Source organism: Lonchura striata, chromosome 9 (assembly GCF_046129695.1).
Source record: "Lonchura striata isolate bLonStr1 chromosome 9, bLonStr1.mat, whole genome shotgun sequence".
Classification (NCBI taxonomy): Eukaryota; Metazoa; Chordata; class Aves; order Passeriformes; family Estrildidae; genus Lonchura; species Lonchura striata.
In genome coordinates this window covers 22,620,393-22,642,851 of record NC_134611.1, presented here as the reverse complement: position 1 = coordinate 22,642,851, position 22,459 = coordinate 22,620,393, and the positions used below count along the sequence as shown (strand labels likewise).

The window sequence follows — 22,459 nt, the reverse complement described above, 5'->3', positions numbered from 1 at the left end:
GTATGGGTCTAACTTATGTTGATAAGACACAGGTGAACCCAGCTAAAAGTGCTATTGTGCTACATATGGACTATCCTGCCCCTATTTTCTAAAATTACACAGTGAACTTTGTTGAAATATACCAATTATTTTTTTAATCAGTTAACAATGTTTTGTGTAGCATTTCTCATATTCCCAGATTTCTGTTCTTAGTCTTGTGTATTTTATGAACTTCTGGATGTGGGAGGCTTTCCAAAGCACCTTTAACACTCTGTTGTGTCTCATCTAAAAATCTTTCCAAAGCACTCTATTGTGTCTCATCTAAAAATCCCACTTCAGTGAATAGTTTAAGTGCAATTACTGTGGTGATATCAAATGGGAGACTCTTAATAGAATGTGTTCAGGTGCCCAGATAAATGATAGTTTTGTGCTGGTTTGGGGAGTTTTCAGGGCTTGTTTGTTTTGTTTTAAATGTAAACTGAAACAAACCTACAGAATCTGAACTACTCAGGATGAATGCCTTAAACATATTGTGGAATGCATTGCTTGCAACTTAGCATTTTCCAACTGCTGCAGATATGCACTTCTAAGAATAGGGCAGAGTTTTAAATCCTACCCAGCCAACTGTGTGGGGAATTTTTAGCAGGGCTCTAATCTTTAGTTATTGCATAGTTTGGTAATGTTTTATTAAGTGAAAACAAATCACCCCATAACCAGGGACAAATCCTGCAAAAAAAAGTAACAAAACCCAAACAGGTAGTGTGCTGTCCATAATAAGGAAACTACATCTCATATTCTTCTGATTCTTATTATGTTCTTGGCGAGCGCAATGAGAAAAGTTGTGATGTTTGGATCTAGGAGACTTCAGTAAGATGGCAGAGCAAAATTAGGGCCTTGCAGATCTATTTTTGTGAACACTTAGTGCCAGGTTTACCAGTGCCACTGTACCAAGTGCTGCTGGTGAAAGCCTTAAAAGTACAGATAAGTTGTTCTAGAAGATGAGCTGAAGTAGGAATTCCTTATGAGAAAAGCTCTTTCTGCAGCTGGAGCTGGGCAGGGTGTGGTGTAGAAGAGGCAGGGACAAGACTTCACCAGGGAGGTGGCAAAGCCATCGAGCAGCTTGCGTGGGTTACGTCAGCTGGTCCCTTCTCCTGAGGCATGGGCAGAGCTCTCCCGTTGCTGCTTTGAGAAGCTGCCTGTAGCACTGGAGCTCAGACTGTTCTGCAAGATGAGATGAACCTTATCTGATAGCTCCCAGCAGAGCAAAGAGGAGTGACTGCTTTCTCCTCCCACACTTCCAGCCACATTTTCCTGTCACTTCCCTTCGTCTGATTAATCTGTGAAGCAATTATATTTGCCATTCTGTCAGGAAAGTAATTAAAAAGAAAACTTGAAAACAAACCTAAATCCCCAAATCCATGAGTATCCACTGTGTCAGTGAGCTGAATAGGCTCAATAGCAGATGACAGGAACAGTAGTATTAGGGAGTAAGAACTCTAATTCTTATCAGGAGACAAGCAGCAAGAGAAGAAAGGTGTAGGAAATGTGACTTCTGGCAGCCACCTTGCAGGCCTCAGGCTTACCTGAGTGGTCCAGGGACCATGAGAGGCCTTGTGCTGACATGTATGATAAGCATGTATGCTTAGCTATTTATCTGAACCTTGAAACTGCTGTGAAAACACGATGACTTCAGACTCTGGCAATCCTTCCTGTGCTTCCAGATATTCAGTATCCTCCACTGTGGGTGGGCAAAAAATATCCCACATACAATTTGTTTTGCGTAAGCGTTTCCAAGTATTAATGGAAAAAAAAAAACCAACGTGATAAGATTATGTAAAACTTTATTGTTAGCAGAGGTGATAAAATTGTTTATGTCAGATGATGAGTGTTGCAAACACAGGCCTAGTTTCTTCAGTGAAGACCTGTTGTTTTTTGCTGAGGAGTTTGTTATTTGGAAGCAGCGACTGAGGAAAAACTCTCAGCTTGTCAGTCACTCAGATGTTAGCGTCAGCTGTCCCCTGTCCGTTCCCAGAGCAGGGAGGTCACCTCAATGCCACGGGGCTCTGGCAGCTGACGCCGGCTGTGCGGGGTGCCAGGCGTGGCCGCGCAAGCAGCTGAACCTGAGCAGCCATCAGGATGCCTGTGACAGTATGTCACCAACTCTTATTTTTCAACAGATTCAAATATTTCTCTGCTGCTTCACACAGCGCTGTACATTTACTTAACCCTTTATTTGGAGTGGTGATTATTAACTAGGAGCAAAAAACATGATATAACAGTTTCCTTAATTTTTGTGGAATTTTTGTTTTGATTGTCAGGATTTCAGACCTGTTTCATAGGTACATTTTTCTAATCAGAAAGATATTATTGTTCTTATTTTTACCTGGATCTGAAGTGGATCCTCTTAGTGGTATTCTGCTCTTTGCTTGGTATTTGCTCATGGTGAAATTTTGGAAGAATTTTTTACTGATATACTGGCTCTGTGGAGCTGAAGGAAGACATCCTGCTTCTGTCTCCATGTACCATATTCCCACAGTTAACGTGGCTGTCTGCCCATTGAATCTGCTCACTAAGCTGGCTGAGAACTAACCAAGCTAAAAGGTGGTTATTGCTATGTTGATGAGTCAGATCATTGCCCAGGGAAGCCTGATGAGTGCCAAAATGTGGTCAAGAGAAAAGATAGAAGGTGAAACTGTGGCTGCTGGAAAATGCAAAGGAGGAGGAAAGAGCAGTGGAAGTGGAGGGACAAGTGGGAAGAAAGGGAAAGTGGTAAACTGTTAGATAAAATGTGGTGTTAAATGTAAATATACCTTTACAGACTACGTAACACAATGTGTGGAAGCTTTCTTTTTTTCCTTTTCTTCCCCCCTGGAGGCTGAATAGGCCTTTGAAACACTTTCATCAGATCAAATGTTAATATCTTATTACCATTCATGGATGCAAAGAATTATCTGGTTGTATGAAAGACTATTTTGGGGACTATAAAAATTCTTTTCTAGTCATATCTTCTAAAGATGTGAATGGGCTCTTTACCCAGTGACTTAAGGAGAGCCAAGCTAATCTACATGTGATGGCAATGCTTCATTACATATAATTTCTGAAGAGTGTCTTTGCATATTTCTCTGCAGCCTGGCGAGTAGGACCTGTAGTTGGTTTGGAAATCCATTATTGTATTTACAGATTTTTCACTGTCCAAATGCATTTGGAAACTGATGGCCTGCAAAGGCTGGAGTTAAATAATATTTTAATAACCTATTTCAACAAAATCTTTGAAAATTTGGAAATACCATTGTGTGTAGCTTGTAAGTGAAATGACTATTTGAAAAGGGTTTGATGCATTGTGTTAATCTGGAAAAGAGGCTTGTCAGGTAATTTCTCATTTCACTGACTATTACAATAGCCTGCTGCCAAATGGATCTAGCTGTATTGTCAGGCAAACAGCTGATGCAGTTACAAGACATTAAGAAATTTGTTCTTGGGGTTTGAATTAGAAATTTAATCCACATTTCTTGCTTATAGTCACACTGAGCTGAGCACAGTGTTGGTGTTTGAAAGAAAAACCAGGAACATTACAACCACTCTAGTTAACATCTATCATCCTCTTATTTTGTTGATCTGGTTTCTTATTTTGATAATGCAGGTCAGGATTGTAATCAAAAGTTGTCATTATATCATGACTCCTGAATGCTTGTATGACAAGTTTTATATTCTCAGTTTCCAGTGGGCTGCCATTAATGGGAGAAGAACCAAAACATGAGTAGCAGGCACATCAATCTCTCCTTTCAGTGAAGGAACACCACACATCAGTGTAAGTGGTATCAATATCTTTTCACATAGTCTACACTTAAACCAATAGAAGTTAATAATGAATTTATTTATATGTGTGTATTGTTTTCTGCTGAGATTCAGGAACATTCTTTGTAGAAATACCCTTTCTCCAATTGTATGAAGTAATTGGAATGTTCATATTAGTACTTGATTCTCTTAGGAGACAGCCATTTAGATTAGTATGGCTTGGAATTTATACCATAAATCTCAGAAATTGTTGCAGTAGTTTGTTGTTGATTTGTTTAATGTCATAGCTCAGAAATGGAAAAGTTAAAAGTTAGATGGGTCAAAAACTTTAATAACACAAATTTAGACCCCCAGCTGGAAGAGGGAGGCACTTTGGGGGAACCTAATGATCTGTCTGAAGGAAATGGGACCTTAAACACAGCTGAGGGATCTTAGCTCTCTTTAGTTCTAAGAAATGTCCTACATCAGTGCTGTATTGTTCTGAAGTGATTCTTTTTACCAGTTTAAGTGCATGGAATATATTTCACGGTTGACACAGTTTCACTTCATATGTGTCACATTTAGAGAACGTAATGCCTTTAAACAAATAGACATATTTCTTATATACTCTTCTAGCCTCTCATAAATTTAATAATTCTGTAAATATTTCAATAAAATATTGACAGGTCACAGTTTCAGGTTTCTATTTTTAATACTTGTTGCATCATGGTTGGTTAAAAATATAAAGAATTTGCATTTTTAAGAGTGTCCCTCTACCACCAGATATTGAACAGCTTCTGCAAATAAGAGATCTCTTGGGGGATGGCAGTTCTTGGCAAAGGCAGTAACTGACTTTTAGTAACCATTTGACTTCAGGGAACTTTGGAAAAAAGTTTCTGTTCCTGGGAGATCTGATCACTGCCTTTCTGCAGCTAACTGAAATAATTCCATAAAGTATGTGCTTGAGTTCTCAAGAAGTGAAAAACAGATTAGAAAAGGAGATGTTTCCACATGTTATGATCACAACTCCTATCTATGATTAGGTTAGTTTCTCTGTGTTCAGTGACTCAGGGACTTGACCTGACAAATAGTTATGTTGGGGGTTTTCAGAGCTGTGTGTCTTATACTGGCACTAATGGGGTTTTCCAGGGCTGATCTCACACTGCAGCTGTGTACTACCATATACAAATTAGCAATTAGAGTTGGCAGTGTTGGCAGTGGAATGGTGGCTCCCACTAGGGGCTTCAAAGTAACTCTTCCTCCAAATCCTTATCCCTTTGAATGCAACTTTTTTTCCTTAGTTGCCTTACTCTTATGATATCTTCAGCAGAACTGGCTGCAACACCTCAGGTCCTGGCTTGTACTTTCTCCAAACTGATAATGCCTGCTTTCCAAAAAACCCTTGTGAGAGCCTCAACCCCTTCCACCTCCTCCTACTTCAGTTAGACATTATCCTAATCCTTGGTCTTTCTCCTGTCCTATATTAATCCCATAAACCCTGAGCAAATCTGCCTACCTCTGTCAGTATTTGATGAAGAAGGTCCAGGGGACAGCTCCCAGTGTGCACCATCTGCACTGATAGGCTGCAAAAAACTGATCACAGCTTGAATGTCCACATTTGCTTGTCCCTAATAAGCAGTTATGAAATCCACAGAGCAGCTCTAAGTGCTCATAAGATGTTCTAATTTTTTTTTTTTTTTTAATACATATTGGCCCTTTTGGTTCTGTTATGTATAATGCTTGTAGTATAGGACTGTCTCTGAGTTCATGAAATTTAAATTCCAGTTGTGAAAACAGCAAGAATAATACAAGAAGGGGTGTATAGGTCAGATTTTGAAAGCATGACTCAAGCAAGTGGGATTCTGTCCTGGTTACATAGAGATTTCAATCAGAAAAATATGACTGCTGATTCTTCTTGTTTCTCTTGCAGAAAATTACTTTGAATTATCCAATTAACTTTTTCTTGAATGTACTTATCCACTTGTGATTTTCTAATTCTTGGAGGTAAAAGCTACCTGTAGTAGAGCTTGCCAAAATTATTTTATATAAAAGGCTAGAAGTTGACAAAAGCCCTCCTCTGCTAAAACAACATATTGGAATTCTTTTTCTGTTCCATTCCCCCCCCCCCTTTTTAATGCTATTTGCATCGTGTCAATGAGTTCTAAAATAGTTAGATCCTACAATCTATTTTCTTACATTATCATTTTAGTTGTATTTTCTAAGTCTAGTTTTTAATTTAATTTCCTTGTTTTTCCTGAACATTTGAGTTGTTAGCTGACAAACTTTTGCTCTGATTTGCAGGAACACTCCTGGCTACTGAGAACAATGTCTAATCTCTCTAATTTTCAGTTTACCTCTATTACTAGATACTCTCCGTTTCAGAAACAAAGGTGGGATAGGAATTAGTTTCATGCTTTGGTTTATACAACTTTGATTATTTAACTATTTTGTCACTTAATCATTCAAAATAATTGGATCCTCCTGGGCATTAAAAAAGTTCATAATTTATGAACAAGGTGCTCTCTCTTTCCATGTGTATGTGGGATGATTAATAAAGTTTCCCATCTGTCATGCATTCTAGAATGATAGGCTAAATTAGCATTATGTCTGGGTTAATTTCAGCACTTCAGAAGTTTACAGAGAGTCTCTGATGGCTTCTGCCTCCAATCTATTTAATGACAAGACTTAGAATTGCAAAAAAATGCTTTTGAGCATTTTTCTTTTAAACCTTGGTTCACAAGGCTCATATCAATAACAAAGCCTTATGTAGGCATAGCTGAAGATTTCTATTTTCCTTCACACTTCTGCCATCATGAAGGCTCTTCCTTAGCAGTGTTTCATATTTGTTCACTGACAATAATGTCTGAACATGGCAAATGGACCTTTGCTGTGGTCCTCTGCAATACTGAAGTAACAAACTGCTCTAAATGTGTTTTGTGGTTGTAAGAAAGTGAATCTTACTTCTTTTTGTTAAGGCTCATATGTGTAAGAATACTGTCAAAAGCAGGGCTGCGTGTTTAGGAAGGATGAAATTCTTCAGATTAAGGCATTCCCTGACACCTCAAGATTCTGAGGAGAGTTTGGGAGTCACACTGAATCATCAGATGAATATTAGCTCTGATAGCAGATCTGTAACTAGAATGGATAATGTTCTAAAGAGTTTGGGAGTTCCTGAGTTAGGGATGAGTTGTGGGGAAGAGATTTTGCTGGAAATGTTTCAAGAGAGATGCTGAAATCTGACTGGAATGTTATGAGAAGAATAATAGAAGAATTTAATAGAAAATATGTTCTACAAAACAAGTAAAACTCATTAAATAGAAAGTTAATTGGCTCTTCAGGAAAACACAGTTTCTTACTGATTGGAAAAAAGGCAACATGATAACAAAATTCAGTGATTGGATTTGGAAAGGTGAAATTCCTGCATGGGAGATTTTTAAGAGGGACAATAGTTCCAGGGCAGTGACAAAAGCAAAGTCATGAAACCTATCACAAAATCTGAGAACATTCTTAGCATGCTCAGGAAATTGGCTTAATCAAGAGTAATTTAAAATTTATCTTATTGATATTTTTTTCAATTTCTTTTAGATTTTTCACATTTCCTGAAGAAATTATTAAAAATCTTAACAGTTCAGAATTTGCTATTTGTCCAGGATAGGTGATTGTTTTGGCTGTCAGTATTATAATATAATTTACTGTGCCAGTTACAGAACGTATTTACAAGACGTGACAGTTGCTTGCAGCCTTCCTTTTGGAACTTTGTACATTTTAATCAGTAACCCAGAACCAGAGATTTTCAAATAGAGACTAAATTTGCCATTCTTTTTTGGTGTCATGAAGGAAGAAATGCGAGTATAAAGATGCTATCTTTTCATGAACCAAGGAGAATTGTGAGTGAATCTGTGTAAGTCAGGAAAACCAGCCCTGCTTCTCTGTGTATTTACTGCTTCCCATCTGACAGATAGGCAGGATGGTGCTTTCCTAGCTCACAGAGAAGTGTGCCATTGTTGAATATGGACTGTTCCTTGCACAGCCATTTAGATGATGTTTGAATTTGGAGTGTACCTAAAATGATGGTTGTTCGCTTGGTAAAATAATTGTTGGATAAAAAAAAAAATCACTTGAAATAGCCTTTTTATTTTTAGATTTCCATGCAAAATAACAATTGCAACCAACCATAGTAATAATGGAATACTGCCAAAACTGTGCTACCAAAATTCAGGCCAGCCCAGCGCAGAAGAGAATGGAAGCATCTGCTTGATTTTTGTTGAAAACCCTGGAACTCATAAGTGAGTGCTCACCATGAAGTGTAAGCTGCCTCTGTTTCAAAGGATGTCTCTGTTCTAATTTGTGTCTGTTGCAATAAGGCTTCTGTGCCTTATTGGTCTCCAGAACTTTACCTTTTAACAAATTATTTTGGATGGCATGTACCCAGCAGCAGGCTAATGTGCTATAGTCATCATTAGCAAATGTGCTTTGCCCTTGAACAATCTCCTATGCTAATCATTTTATGCCATCACCATCCCTTTTCAGGAGTAGCTGCCCTTGCTAAAAGCAGCCTGACCCTGTGGATTTGCCAGGGGGAGGTCCTGTCATGTGATTTAGTCCCTCTTGAAAAAGGTCTCTGTGTGTGGCTTGGCTGACTTCTCAGTTCATTGCGTGCTGACACTGAGTGTAGCAGGCTGACTATCTTCACAGAGGGCTATAGTTCAGCTGATCTTAGAGGTATTTTCCAACCCTTAATGACTATGATCTCATCTGCTGCCCTTTCTAAATGAGCAACCAGACTGATGTCATGCTTTAACAGATGATGGCGCTGGGTTTGGTGATGAGGCCTGCATATTACTAGAATGTGTATCTAGGAATGTAAAATCCATAAATATTCTTCTTACATGTGTATCTCTATAAATTAACTGCTCCTTCCCTCAGAGATCCGACCTCTGACAAAGTGCATTCTGTGCAGTCTCTTACCATCACTGTTACATATTGAGGTCCAGTCCAACTGGGAGTTTTACAAACATTTGGACAGTGGTGTCAGTTGTGAGCTTATAAACTAAGAAAGTGAAAGGGGTCTTCATAAAAGTCTTGGCATTGAATCTGTGATGCCTTGTATATGGTACCTTTCTGATAATATTAGAGACCTTATCAATACCAGGCAAAGTGTGCTGTTAGAAATCATCTTTAATGTACTTTAAATAATGTAACATGATTCAATGATTACTGCGAGCAAAGCTCATGTAAAACTAGCTGGAATTACTTAGCCTTCTACTCCCTTAACATTAGCTCTAACTAGATAACTCCTTTTCTAATTCCGCTGCCTATATTTATTCATGACAATAGCCTAGCTTAGGGTGTTTATGGTGTTTTTTCCTAACAATACCTTCCAGTCTGGGATAGATGCAGAACATTTCACTGCCAGAGAGGTTACAAAATTTACTGGGAAGGGTAGAGCATAGTGTGTCATGGTTCCAAACACACAAAATATGCGAGTAAACTGATGTTTCTAATGAATGGTCATAGGTAGTGGGACATTTCTCTGGGCTTTAGTACTGACATTGAGCAAGATGAAGGGAGAATTAACCTCAGAAATTGTATTTTAGACCAGAAAAAGAAAAAAATTAGGAAAGCTTAAAGGAAGCCCGCTACTCACTTTTGATTTTGTTTCATTTTATTTGTGGTACTACTTCATGTCAATGGCTAACTTATAGATGTACCTTTACACCTCTGGTAACATTCAAATAGATCATGCTTGAATTCCTGGAAGATATTTAATTGTAATTGGAACCTCAATGCATAAACCAGGGAAGATATCATGAAGTTCAGAGATGATGATGAACACTAGGAGAAAGTTAACTGATACATGGAAAAAGTTGCTGAAGAAGCAGTTTCATGATCTATAGTTTGGCCTTTTGTCTGGCCTTCATCAGGTATATAATAACAAAGCTTGAAAGCTCTTTGATCAGCAGTTCAGCTCCCACACTGGGAATGAGGCAGGGCTTGCTCAGCTGATAGCTCGTTCTGACAAAGAAACTGAGTTACAGGAGGGACATAGAGCAGGAGTTGGTGTGGCATCAGTGAAAACAGTAGTAAACTTCTATAAACCACTGTTTGCAGGAGAAGTAAGAGCATGGCCAGGTTAACCAACAGCACATCTAGTATTACTTGTTCAGCTGCAGCAAAGGAAGCACTTTCAGAAAAGGAAACACAGAAACTGGCGCTCCTCCTGGGATGAACCTGCTAGGGCTTGTAGAGCTTGGCTGTCTGTGGTGGGTGGGGAGATCCTCGACATGTTCTGTCAGACCCTGGCATCTTCACTGCCCATGAAAGAGGGCTGTGTTGTGTTCTGACAGGTAAATATGGGATGGCACAGTAGCTGTGTGGAAACAACATAGTGACACAATCATCAGACCACATGAAACTCATGGAGAGCAGAAAGACACTGCTTGAGATGGCATCTAATGTAAAAGAGATTTCTTCCTCTTTTGATGTCCTGATGTGATAATGGTTCTTTCTGAGGGTACCAGCAGCCCCCTTTGCTTTCTACACTGGATTGAACTAATATTGCCAAGGTAGTGTCTGCAGGTGCTTTACACCATTACTCTGTGACCTGTCTGGGTACTAGCACACACTTCATAGGGACTGATTGTGATCCTTTCAGCCTGCAGCATGGGGAAATTGTTGTTAACAACTCAATGTGTCTAGGACTTAAATATATGGAACCTGAAACTTATGAAACCACAATTTATAGAGCCTGATCCTCTGTGTCTGATCACCAGTTTCCATCTAGTCAAGTCCCCTTGAACTCATGTGAAACCTTCAATTTTCTGTCAGCAATGCACAGAATCGGGTCTGTCTGTGAGCAGCTTTGGGGACTGTCAAGCAGCATGAGGTTCTAAAGAGCTTTAGTCCTCTGAGGTACAACATAAAGTTTCCTCCTGGGGCTTGGGGCGGGTGGGAGTAGTTTAATTATTTGTAGAGATCAAATTTATTACAGAAGGTTCTGGCTGTGCAATGTAATTTCTTTATAGTATCCGTTGGGACATTGCAATCTTGGGCTGTTAGAGGGGCCAGCCAAAGGGTTTAGCACCTCATCTGCACTGAGGTAATTAGCCAAAGGAACATTACTCTTGCAGTGCTCAAAATTGCCTGGAAAGATAGAAGTAATTTTCAGTGGCATGCTTAAGGTAGTTTTTGGCTCATTCATTGACTCCTGGGGGTAGTTTTCTAAAACAATGTTTCTTGTGAGCATCTTTGTAAAAACACATACAAATAGAATCTTTATTCCCCTAGCATTGACTTTGTAAGGAACATTGTCATTGTCTTTTGTTACAGAGAGATGTTCTAGAGTTATGCTGGGAGTAATAACCTGGATTTAGGCTTGGAAGCCCTTGAAAAGTTCTTGGTATATGGGAATTAATATTTTCTTTCTGGAATTCTTATTTCAACAAGGCAATTTCTGTGTATTTTGTTAACAGCTTCAAAAGAAAGTGTTTATTAAAAAAAAAAAAATTCATGAACTTCAAGCAAAAATACCACATAGGGAATGGACTCTTCCATCGTTATGCTCATTTTTGCATGGATCACAATGCAAATACCAAAACAGCAGTGATCCATTACTAGTTTAAGCATCTCTGAATTCTAATTCTTAAATAGAGTAACATGTTAATAGAGTTTAGTTATGTTTCACTGTGCAAAACAATGCCTTATGAAGATTAATTAGAAAAAAGTCTCATCTTGCTGTAAGGAATTTGCTGACTCTTTGGACTCCATTGAGCAATCCTAGGGCTTGGTAATATCTTCGATGCAGGAGCTGAGGAGGTAAAGAGCACCTAGAATTTAAGCATTTGTTGTTCAAAACATATAATTACAAAATCTGTTTGGACAGATTCAAGTTCATGCTTGTTGCCTGGAGACAGAGAATATGGCAAATGACAGCTAAATATTAAGTCTATAGGGGACTATTTGGGCAGGGGGCAAATACACAAAGCAAACTGCATTGATGTGCTTCAGTATATTGAATTACTCTGCAGTGCAATTGGGAGTTTCTGCCAAAAAGCTCTTTTGAGAACATAAATCTTTGATTTCTAGCAGCAGCAGCATTGACAAACGACAGCCAAGACACACATCATCCTGGGTATTATGTAGTCAGTTGGGAGCTCTATACTTGTTGTATGAGGGAGAAAGGGAATAAGATTACCCTGGCATTTCCTGAGCCTTTTGGGTTTTGTTTTTGGCTAGTCAGCCATTACCAAAACAAACAGGGCCAAATTAATTCCTTGGGTACCTTTGAAGTCAGAGGAGTTATAACTGTACTAAGTCCCAAGCTTCTTAGTATAAAGACTGCTGAATCTCACAGGAGAATCCCCTTTTCAGAGCCTTTCTCTAATGGTGCAGTGTTTAGCATGGCTTTTCATTTTTCATGATGAGTCATGCTGCTGCCTCTTCAAAAGCTGCATTTGCAAAGACGCGGTTTGTCTTTTTCAGTTTTCAATGAAACATGAAAAAAATCTCATGAAACAAGAATCGTGCCTAGGCCTAGCAGGATGCTCTGGGAAAATGAGGAGATGGGTCAGCTAGGGCAAAAGGCATTTCTGTGACAATGTTTTGTTTCTGCCATTGTATTTAAAGGTCTCTTGATGCCCAAAAGACTTCATAGGGTTCCTTTTACTATTGATTCCTATGTCCTTACCTCATCCTCTCTGCTGCTTGTAAAAAGTCATGGTAGGCTTGATATCTTTATAATCTTTCACCTAGGTTGCAGTCAAGGTTACTAGCAGGGAAAAATATTTGTTCTCCTTTCCCCTAACTCTTAATGTAGGGACTTATTTTATCCGTACCTTTAGCTGATACAAAAATAGTGGAAGTTGTTTGCATAAATATTTGTTTGATCCCACTGGGAAGAACAGTACCCACATTCAGAGTTTTTCCACTAGCTGCCTTGTGATGGCTTTTTCTGGGGAATTGTTTTTTCTGTACCTGATAATCCCCATGGTAGTTTTCTCCAGTATCCCAACTTTAGCATCACGCTATAATGATTTCAACAGCACTGACTCACATCTCTTGCAACCTAGAGCAAGTTGGGAATACTTGACATTCCAGTTTATATAGCAGACAAATACTTGCCTTTAAGTACTTGCTTCTGGGAGACCATCACAGTGAAACTAACTGATGGACAAGCCCAGGCTTGGAGACAAATGTTTGTTAATTTTCCTACTTTATTCTCTCTCATGTAACATCTGCTGTATTTTTCAGTTTACTGTTTGCTCAGCTAGTACTGCCAACATTGGCTGTTTCCAGACTAATGGAAACTTTCTTCTGAGTGAAGCAAGATGTAATGTCATCTATTTGAAAATGGAAAAAATCTATAATATTTACATACAAAGATCTTACCATGATTATAGAAACAAAGCGCTGTTTGTGCCCAGACCTCAAATACATCTTTGAAATATCTGTGAGCTGGAAAAATGTTTAGTAATGTGAAGGAAGATGAGTGCTCTAAACATCTCATTATGAAATGCAAAAGGTTTTTATTTTATTTTGCTTTTGTGCTCTTTATTCCCACAGGATGGCCTTTTAAAAAAGGAAATGTGGCCAACAGAAAAAGAAGGCATTGAAGTATAAGCACAACTGTAGCCTGGATTATTGGCTTGGTCTTATCACACTCTAGATAGAGGAATTGAAGTGAATGGATTCACACCCAAATTCCATTGTAGTCATCAGCAGAAACTTTAGAACTGGGCTCAAGGGCCACTTGTCCACCTCCATGTACAGCTGGTAAAGTGCAAGGATCTCTGAGCCTTTGTCGTGATGTACTTTTAGTTGGTTCATCCTGGGCTATGACTGGGAGTGGGTCAGGTATTATGGGTGCAACCACAGTGACAGAGATGTCTGTAACCTACTTAAGAGAAGTCTTGTGTAATTTTTCTGACAGGGACTCAGGATCCTACAAATCTGGCCTTTTTTGTTCTCAAAGCAACATTTTCAGGCCTCCCAAAAAAGCACAACTAGTGTTTATTCCTTTTCTGCAATTTGCAGCCAGAGTTGCACAGAATTTTGTTCAGGGTAGAAAATACTGCTATCTTGAGTTATTTCTCAGATTCACTGACTGTATGGAATAACTATATAGTCAAGGCACTTTTGCACATTTAAAAATAGAATTGCACAAGTGAAACTATAAGTAAATGGACATGTAAAATATAATCCAACTTTCTGTAACAAGCTTTAGACAGACCAGATTTCATCATTAAGTATTAAGATATTGTGTTCTACCTGCCTTAAAATCAGATTAGGAAATGGGAGTGGATTATTCACTGAATACATTTATGTATATATATTACAGAGGGAGACATGATTTTCTGTTGCTTTTATGTGGCATTTGCCAGAAAAGTACAAGTAAAAATACCAGCAAAAAGTCCTGGTTCATATAAGTTGATTTGCATATTTATATAGACTATGTGATTGCTAGAATGGGTTGCTTTGTAGGAATAGTGTGACAAATCACCCATCACTTGGTGTCTGGACCCCAGCAGACATTTTGAGAAAGAACTTCCATTAGCTTCTATTTGTTTGTATTAATTGGCAGGCCTATCAAGTGTTTGCTGTGTCAATGATCTCTCCAAAGTCTTTCTTATATGTGTTAATTGCCTGAAAATTATTTTGATATGCTCATTTCAGGGGCTATATTGTAGACTGAAAGTAAATACAATGTTATAAAGTAAACCTAGAAAAAAATCACCTCTTCTTCCCTAATTTTTTTTGTTCACAGGTCTGTTTTGGCTATTTCAATCAGTGCCTGGCTCATCCAAAGTGGAAAATTACATATGAATTTGAGAATTAAGCTATCAGCCTAGCACCGCTGAGTTAATTTATACCTCAATGAATCCATAATGAAATACTTTAACCTGTTGGCACTGTTTGACACACTTTAAACATTAGACTAATATTATTACCATCTACTAAGCACGAGTCCTTCCCAAGCTGGGAATATTTCTTATCAAATGTGGGTAATCTTTCCATTGAAATCTCTCTCAGGCAACAGCTGGAGTGGGAGTCTCCCTAGCTAATGGCTAATAGGTAACTGCTGCTCACTGGCAGCTTCCCTTCTGCCTCCCATCAGCCTCCAAGAAACCTGGCTCTTGGAACCTCCTTAGTAATCAGTATGGACAAAGGTACTTCAAGGTGTGCAGGAATTAAAAGGAATAGGAGAAGTGTGTTGGCTTTAGCATAAGCAGAGGAATACTTTCTAAAATTATAATATGTGAAGGCTTGGTGCTACATGTAGAGAACTCTAAGTAGGAAAACCCCTTTAGCCACTCCTTTGTAGTGTTTGCTAGGAGTCACATTGTCCTTTGGCATGTATGGAAATACATAATACTGGAGAATCTGACACTGTATTTCCATTGCAGATTATGAAATCCCAATGGAATTTCAAAACTTGAAGTGTCTAAACAAATAGAAGCATCTCTCTTAAGCTGTGATCATGTTCAGTGAGTACCAGTTTACTCTGATTCAAATGCTTTTGTGAAGTTACTCTGTTTGCTACAAAAGTATACCACCTGGAAGCAGCTGGAAAGGTGTTGAGCTATGGGCTCAACTGAGCCCTGCTGAGTCCAGCTCTGTAGCACTGCTGGAAATTATGTGTACTGGCAGCCCACAGTGGAACAGGCTGTTACTGCTGTCACTCTGAGTCAGTCCAGGCTTTCCCTCAACACCCAGCCTTCCTCCCCTCCCCTGATCCCTTTTACCTTCAGAATTTCATGGCAAGACTCTTAAGCTTTTTCTTTCCCACTTCTAAGTGCTTAAATTAGTGAACTCGTAGAGGCTCCTGCTGCTCTGTGTGCACATAAACCTTGCTATCAGTTGCAGAGCTGGTTGTGACTGATTTGTACAAGTCCCAGGCTGAAGGTGACACAGACAGTGCCAGGCAATCACAGGGTTTGCCCTCTACCTTTTGCTCTGTAGAGCCATGTTCTGTCACTTCTGACACAGTCCCACCAGGATTTTTTTGAAAATATTTTTTTCTGATGGAAACTAGAAAAAGAATAGTACTGTAGCACTGCTGAAAATCTGGAAAACATTTTTGTTTGTCTAGGTCATGGATTTCTGAGAGGAATTTAGCCAACAGAAGCACACAAATACTGAGACAATTTTATGTCTTTTCCACAGGAAAAAAAAAAGGCTATGGAAATCAATGGCCATTCATTGGACTAAAGTTGCCAGAACTTGATCTCAGCATTCTCTGTGCCTGAGGGTAGGTGTACTGTAATTTTTATAATAAGTGATATTTTTTAAAACATTGTCAATACAAATCTTCACTACATTACCCTGCATCTGCTTAACACCTGTCCCAGGAACTTAGTGGAGGAGCTCTTTGTTGAGGTAGATATCCTGAGATTAAACTCATTTCATGCCAATAGTTTTCAGAAGTTTGTAGAAAATGTCATTCCACCAATTCCATGTGCAAGCTTCACCATAAAAATAGGGTAGATTTCAGAGTTCAGCAAAGCACTCTGGAATTGATACCTCGTTGATGAGCTTTGATTTTCCTTTCTCATCTTTGTGTCCTTTCACACAGTGTGTTTGGGTGCCTGGTGTAAGCATCAATATTTCTATTGTGATGTGCATGGTGAGTTGATTGACAGTGGAACTGAGATCCTACATTCCTACGTAATCTGCATGGGAACACTTTAATTTGATTTGTAATTTTACACATGAAAGGAAAAGCCACGTATTTTATGTTACGTGTATGATTTAAATGAAATAATGAACAACAACTGCTATAGTGAAAGCATGGGAGAAACGTGGTCATTCCTCAACCAGTTCCTAATTCATCTGCCTGTTTTCCTAAAACAGACAAATATCTCTACCAAAACAGTGAATGTCCAAGGCTATAATTTACCACAAGCAGGCAAAAATCACTATGGTTAAATTTCTTCTCTGAGACTTAAATCTGAAATGAATATTCTGCCTATCACTATTAAAGCAGCGTGTGACAGAAAGCTAAGTGGTCAGGGGAAATGTCTCCATGCAAAAGAAAAGCTCTGTCTGTGCAGGCATCTATGGAGAGGTTGGGGGCTAGGGAGGGGAGGGGCAAAATACAGCAGAGAAAATCGAGATTGTCCTTTTATTTCAATCTGAGGATATCATTTGGAGAGGCAAGATGGAGAAGATTAAACTTACCTTTTTTCAGCAACTTAAAAAGAAGGTTAAAGTGCTAGAGTGTTTGAAAGGTGAAATAACCAATTTTGAAAGTGAGAAAAGCTGAACAGGAATTGCAATTTATGGAGGTTAGGGACTGAGAAGTTAGGTCAGACAAAATCTCTATGAGAGTGTGACTTCTGATAATGGAATCATCACATGAGACAGCAGAAAACTCGGTGTGGGGGGTGTTTACTGCAGTCCACTGTTGGATATAGCTCTGAGGTCTGAAGAATATGCACAGAGCAAAGCAGAAGTAGTGTTTGCTTATATATTTGTTGTGCATAAATATATTTGTTACTTGGTGATTGCCCTCCTTACACTGATTTTTGATGCGTTTCCTGATCATACAGAATGTTTAAACAACTAGAACTGGCTAATTAGACTTGCATATTAAAATAAATTATTCTAGTTCTGACAATGAAAAAGTCTGGTTTAAATTAAGGCCAAACCACAGGATCTGGGTATCTATGTAAACTGGAATTATTGCTATGCATTGCTGCTTTACTGATGGCCAAATCAGCACAGTGACCACTGTATTTTTCTGTATTCAAAGTCACTCTAATACTATTTCATGTCACAGAAACAGGTTTAGAACAATTAGATTAAAACCACCTACATTTCAATAACACCATCTTCTTCCTTCTCTATCTTCTCTTTCTATCCTCTCTCACCATTTTCCCCTTGTCTCTCAAGAATAGCTGCAGACACAGGCACACATATATTTTAAGATTTGTGTAGCTCTGCCTTTGAAATAGGTACACATCCATTGTGAGCTGGCACAAATGCATTGAAGTTATAGCACATTCATAGAAATAGTTCTCTGTCCTTTCCTCCCACGTCTGAAGGCACAAGAACTCATACTCCAGATCCACATCATAACTGTAGATGTATAAACTAGAAAGTTTTTTTTTAGTAAATAAGAAAAGCAGAACGAAGAGCAGGATGAAAATACTATGTCAAGACAGATTTTGATAGACACATTTCTTAAGAAAATAGATTTTTAAGAAATAGTGACCTTACCTTTTTTGTTGTTGATGTTCAGAAAAGAAAGTTTGAGACTGCATTTTGATATCACATTTATCAGCACCACTTTGCAATTGACAACAAGGTAGAGGACTGGAAGCAGCAAAATCTGAGATTATAAATCCTTTTGATGCTATGTTATTGTGCTTTCTTCATGCATATATCTATCCAGGTGAGGTCTTTTTTGGGGTTAAGATAAACAGATGGAAACAGATATTTTAAAAATGCCCCTGTGGGCTAAGGAGTACTTGCTAAAGACTTTTCCTCTGATAAATCATTTGTCATTGAAGGGACCTACTTGTCTTGTATGTCAGTTAAAATCTAGTAAATTTTTAACCTGCTACGAGACCTGGGGCTGTATGATTACAGTGGGTGTAGCCCTCACTTTGGCATTTATTGTGGCCCTTTGTTCTGGATATATCCTAGCTAAATTAGCGGGTGAGGCAAAGACTGTGATTTATTGTAATTTCTAAACAGATAAAAATGCTGCGCAGATGCTAAAGGTTGTTTTTTTTTAAAAATATTATAAACTTTAATAAACTGTTTTAAATGAAATCGCATCTGGACAGTACTCAGGAAAAAATACAACAAATGCATTCTAAGATGGAATTTCTGTGATCAGGGAATTTTTTTAGAGATACAATGAGAATGCTATATTGGATATGTAATCGATACATGGTTTGTTTGATGCAAAATTACTTTGAAAGCAATAATTTCATGGCACTGTTGGATTTTCCTGTGTCAATTTTCACACCTCTATTTATCCATTTAGTTGTGTGGGAAGAATGAGAGGCAAAATGGCTCTGTTTTTTGGCAGGATACCCTCTGAGCCATATCTCATACTCTGCAGGATTCAACATACACTTCCATAACAGAGAATATCTCCATCAAATCTTCAGGACACTTAGCTAAAGTAATACTTATTTTGAACTGTTCAAACTGTATACAAGATAAATTGAATAATCTGGAAAAGCTGCTTCCCTAAATAGATATGTGAGGAACAAAGAGCTAAAGAAGCAGGGAGATAATGAATAGGTCAGAAATGTGAGGGGCCATAGCCTCCTTGCAGTGGAGCTTTCAGGGACTGGTAAATCTCTGAACTATAACAGAAAGGTGTAGTCTTTTTAATTCTTTCCAGTTTGGCAATGTGGGATCTCTTTGCTCTGTGGAAATATTCAAAGGCCAGCTGGGATATTGTTATATGTTCTGTAATATGAGTAAAAGTAGGTTGGCCCAGGCTTTGGTTAGCACGGCACACCAGCTGTGTGGCAATCTGAGTCCAAGTCCCTGTGACTTGGCTGATCCCAGCTGTGTTCTGCAGCAGAGTGCCCCAGTTCCCAGAGGTTCTCCTGCTGCCTGATAAGGTTACCAGCTTGAAATAAGGTCTGCTCCTTGCTGATAAGGGAGATCTGCTGACTTCTGAGACTCACTAGGCACGGAGTCTGGCCTCCTACCAGCAGAGCCTGAAAGCTGGTGAGCTCTGTCATGGTACCACCTAGCTTTTCTTCTTGACTTCTTCCCATCTTTTGGATAGATAAACATAAAAGAAGTGGAAAAGGTTTTGTAGGTGTCCACTCTTCACTTGACCAGGCAGAACTCCTACAGATCCTTTTATTCTCCTCTCTATGTTGCCCTAGTTATTTTTTTCTCTAGGAAAATATAAGAACAATACATTAAATACCTATAAGGAAATAATTTGAAAAGAAATTAAAAGACTAATCTTTAACGGCACTGTGTATCAACTCCTTTAGTTGAGATTTGCATCTTTAGATTACACAGGAGCCCAAATACTGTGATTGTAGAGGCGTTTCCTTTAGAAAGAGCTCCGTGCAGTGGAGTCCCACCGACTGTCAGCAGTGTGTGTCTGTGCGTGTGTCCGTGTGTCTGTGCGTGTGTCCGTGTGTCTGTGTCCGTGTGTCTGTCTGTGTCCGTGTGTCCGTCTGTCCGTGTGTCCGTCTGTCCGTGTGTCCGTCTGTCCGTGTGTCCGTCTGTGTCCGTCTGTCTGTCTGTGTCCGTGTGTCTGTCTGTGTCCGTCTGTCCGTGTGTCTGTCTGTCTGCGCGCAGTGCAGCGCAGCCGCGCTCCGCGGGCTCTGGCGCGGCCAGCTCTCTCCCTCTGGCGGCCGCTGCCGCTCCCGCCACTTCAGCTCATTGAGTATTTCCCTCTGGAATGGTTTTTTAAATGATCTCTGAAAATACACATGTGGAATTGTTTGGGGTTTTTTTGCTACAAGCCTATCAGCATATTTAAAAGGGGGTGATAAGTTAAAGAATGATATAAATGTATAATTTTTATGTATCCCTTATATATACATTTTTAATAAGGACTTACTGTGTGCCATGTTCAAGTGTTGCAAAAGTTTAATTCTGGTCTAGTGTGAATGATTTGGTCAATTTTGAGTAAAAAAAAAAACCTGAATGATGATATTAAAACCAGGATGAGGAGGCAATGAACTTATACAAATATTGAGAAAAGACTGGAGTGGAGTCTTTTCTCTTTGGTAAGAAAATTTACTTCCATAAGATTTTTATTTTTTTTTTAATTCATGAAAGCATTACCTGCATCTATGGGGTGCATAAGGCAGGATCATGCTGTCAGTGCTCTACAATCAAATCGATGCACACATGTGCATTAAGGGCCACTGACCACTTTGACTTTATGTTATACGGAGACCTTTGTCTTGATATAGCAGTGTCTGTAGCTTGAAATTAATATTATTTGCTGGACTACAGGAATTTTGTTTGTCTGGAGAGGTGATTTTTATTCCTAGGTCTGCTACACGGTATTATAGATGTCATGATACTTTCTTGCTTACTTTCTTTTGATTCTCGTTACTATTGAAGTTTGACCCAAAACCACTTCAAAGCAAAAGAGCACCTTTTCATCCTCTGTTATGATATCATCACTTTCACTGTCGTTCAGTGGAACATCTGAAACATTCAGGGTAGCTAATGCTTATGCTTCCTTATATTTTGTGCTACTGGCCAGGTCTGGGAGGCAGAAGCAAAATGTGTGGAGTCTCAACTTTTCTATATAGTTCTGATGTAGTGCCGCCTGAATCAGTCAAGAGCCATATGTATTTAGACTTCCTTAAAATTGGGTAAAAATATTGAGATATTGAAGCTCAAGTTCACAGCTTGACTTGAAGTCTCTACAGATTTGTAAATATTACGCATGATCACTATAACTGAGCAACTGCAGGGGATAAAAATTGTGTTTATTTTGGCACCAGATCACCATTGACATTAGCAACTTTGAAATTCCTTAATTAAGAAACAAATTCTTAAGTGTTACAAACATTTCCAGATAAATATACACATTTGCTATTGTCTTCTAGCCCTTCGCAGAATGCTGAGAATAGATTGTTTTGGGGTTTTGTTACTATATTTATTTTCTGTCTGAATAAAAATAATTTTGTTTCTATTGAGGCATGTCAAGATAGCTATAATTAATTTTGTGTGATTAGATAAAAAAACCAAATAATTAAAAAACCAAACAAACAAAAACCAAAACCAAAACAAACAAAAAACAACAACCAAAAAACTGACAGTGGTAAAGGTCTTAAGCCTATAAAAAAATCCTGATTTTGCTTCTGTCACCTGAATGTCACTGGAGAAACATCCAAGACACTAGAGGAGACATTGCTTGGTGCTTAGGTCTGTGGCTTATGCTGCATAGAAGCTCTCATTTGATTTAAATGTAAAAGCAATTTTTTCTCTTAAAGGAAGTAAAATTATCTTAAATTGCTTCTTTCCATTATCTTTGATTTTAAAAAATTGCCTGCCTATCTGTTTGGCTTTTACATAGCATCACTTTACTTTGGAAGATGCATCCTGATTCCACTTTCACTATTGCATATCTGACAATAGGACAAAATAATTTTTTCCTCTGTATATTGTGCTGTTAGGATCTCGTGCAGAAGAATTTATAGTGCATCTAGATTAGTCGTTTATTTCAGATCAGGAATGTGTTTCTGAAACTAATCTGCTTGTCCCTGGTAAATGTACTTTGATTCATACCATGGAGCAGTCTTGGGGTGCTTTATTGGATCTCTTTCAGATTAAACTGAAAGGGCATTTTCCAAGAGCATTTTCAGTGCTCACTGACTGCATTCAATCCCTAGTGAGACCAGATTTGTTCTTTTTTGAGTTAAACCCTAATGAAATATTCATGGTAGCATGTCAGGTCATCAGCACCAACTGTCTCTGCACAGCTCTGTTTCTAGAGAGCCCCAGTCCTTGCTGATGTGTACATGGCCTCTGGCTGCTTATGGCTCCTTTTAGCAGAGGTGGTCTCTGACTCTTTGGCCTTGAAAGTGCTCATGGAAATGTCTCTTAACAATTACTCTTTTGTGGGGCCACACACCCAATTGCACTTCTCTGTGTTAGGACGGAATAAGGAAGGAAATCAATTCTTTACCAGAGTCCAGTGTGAGATTTTGCTGTATAGATGTCAGATTGCTCAGTGCTGAGTTTGTGCTTTGCTCAA

The 22,459-nt window shown here is 38.7% G+C and overlaps 1 protein-coding gene and 1 long non-coding RNA gene across 3 annotated transcripts in view; one reads left to right on the top strand and one right to left on the bottom strand.

The window, feature by feature from the left end:
* Positions 1-15,954, top strand: part of LOC110467931 (uncharacterized) — a 30,827-nt gene extending 14,873 nt beyond the window's left edge. The window contains exons 2-4 of the long non-coding RNA XR_002464943.3: positions 3,694-3,787; positions 15,156-15,236; positions 15,916-15,954. This is a non-coding gene — a long non-coding RNA (uncharacterized LOC110467931). The remainder of the gene's footprint in view (positions 1-3,693; positions 3,788-15,155; positions 15,237-15,915) is intronic.
* PALMD (palmdelphin) overlaps positions 1-18,281 on the bottom strand; it is a 47,048-nt gene extending 28,767 nt beyond the window's left edge. The window contains exon 1 of one of the 2 annotated variants that reach the window (XM_021525339.3): positions 17,971-18,281. In XM_021525339.3, the coding sequence (XP_021381014.1) occupies positions 17,971-18,014 (44 nt within the window). In that variant the 5' untranslated portion in view covers positions 18,015-18,281. The remainder of the gene's footprint in view (positions 1-17,970) is intronic. The other variant, XM_021525350.3, reaches the window with a different exon arrangement.
* Positions 18,282-22,459: the final 4,178 nt, after the last annotated feature.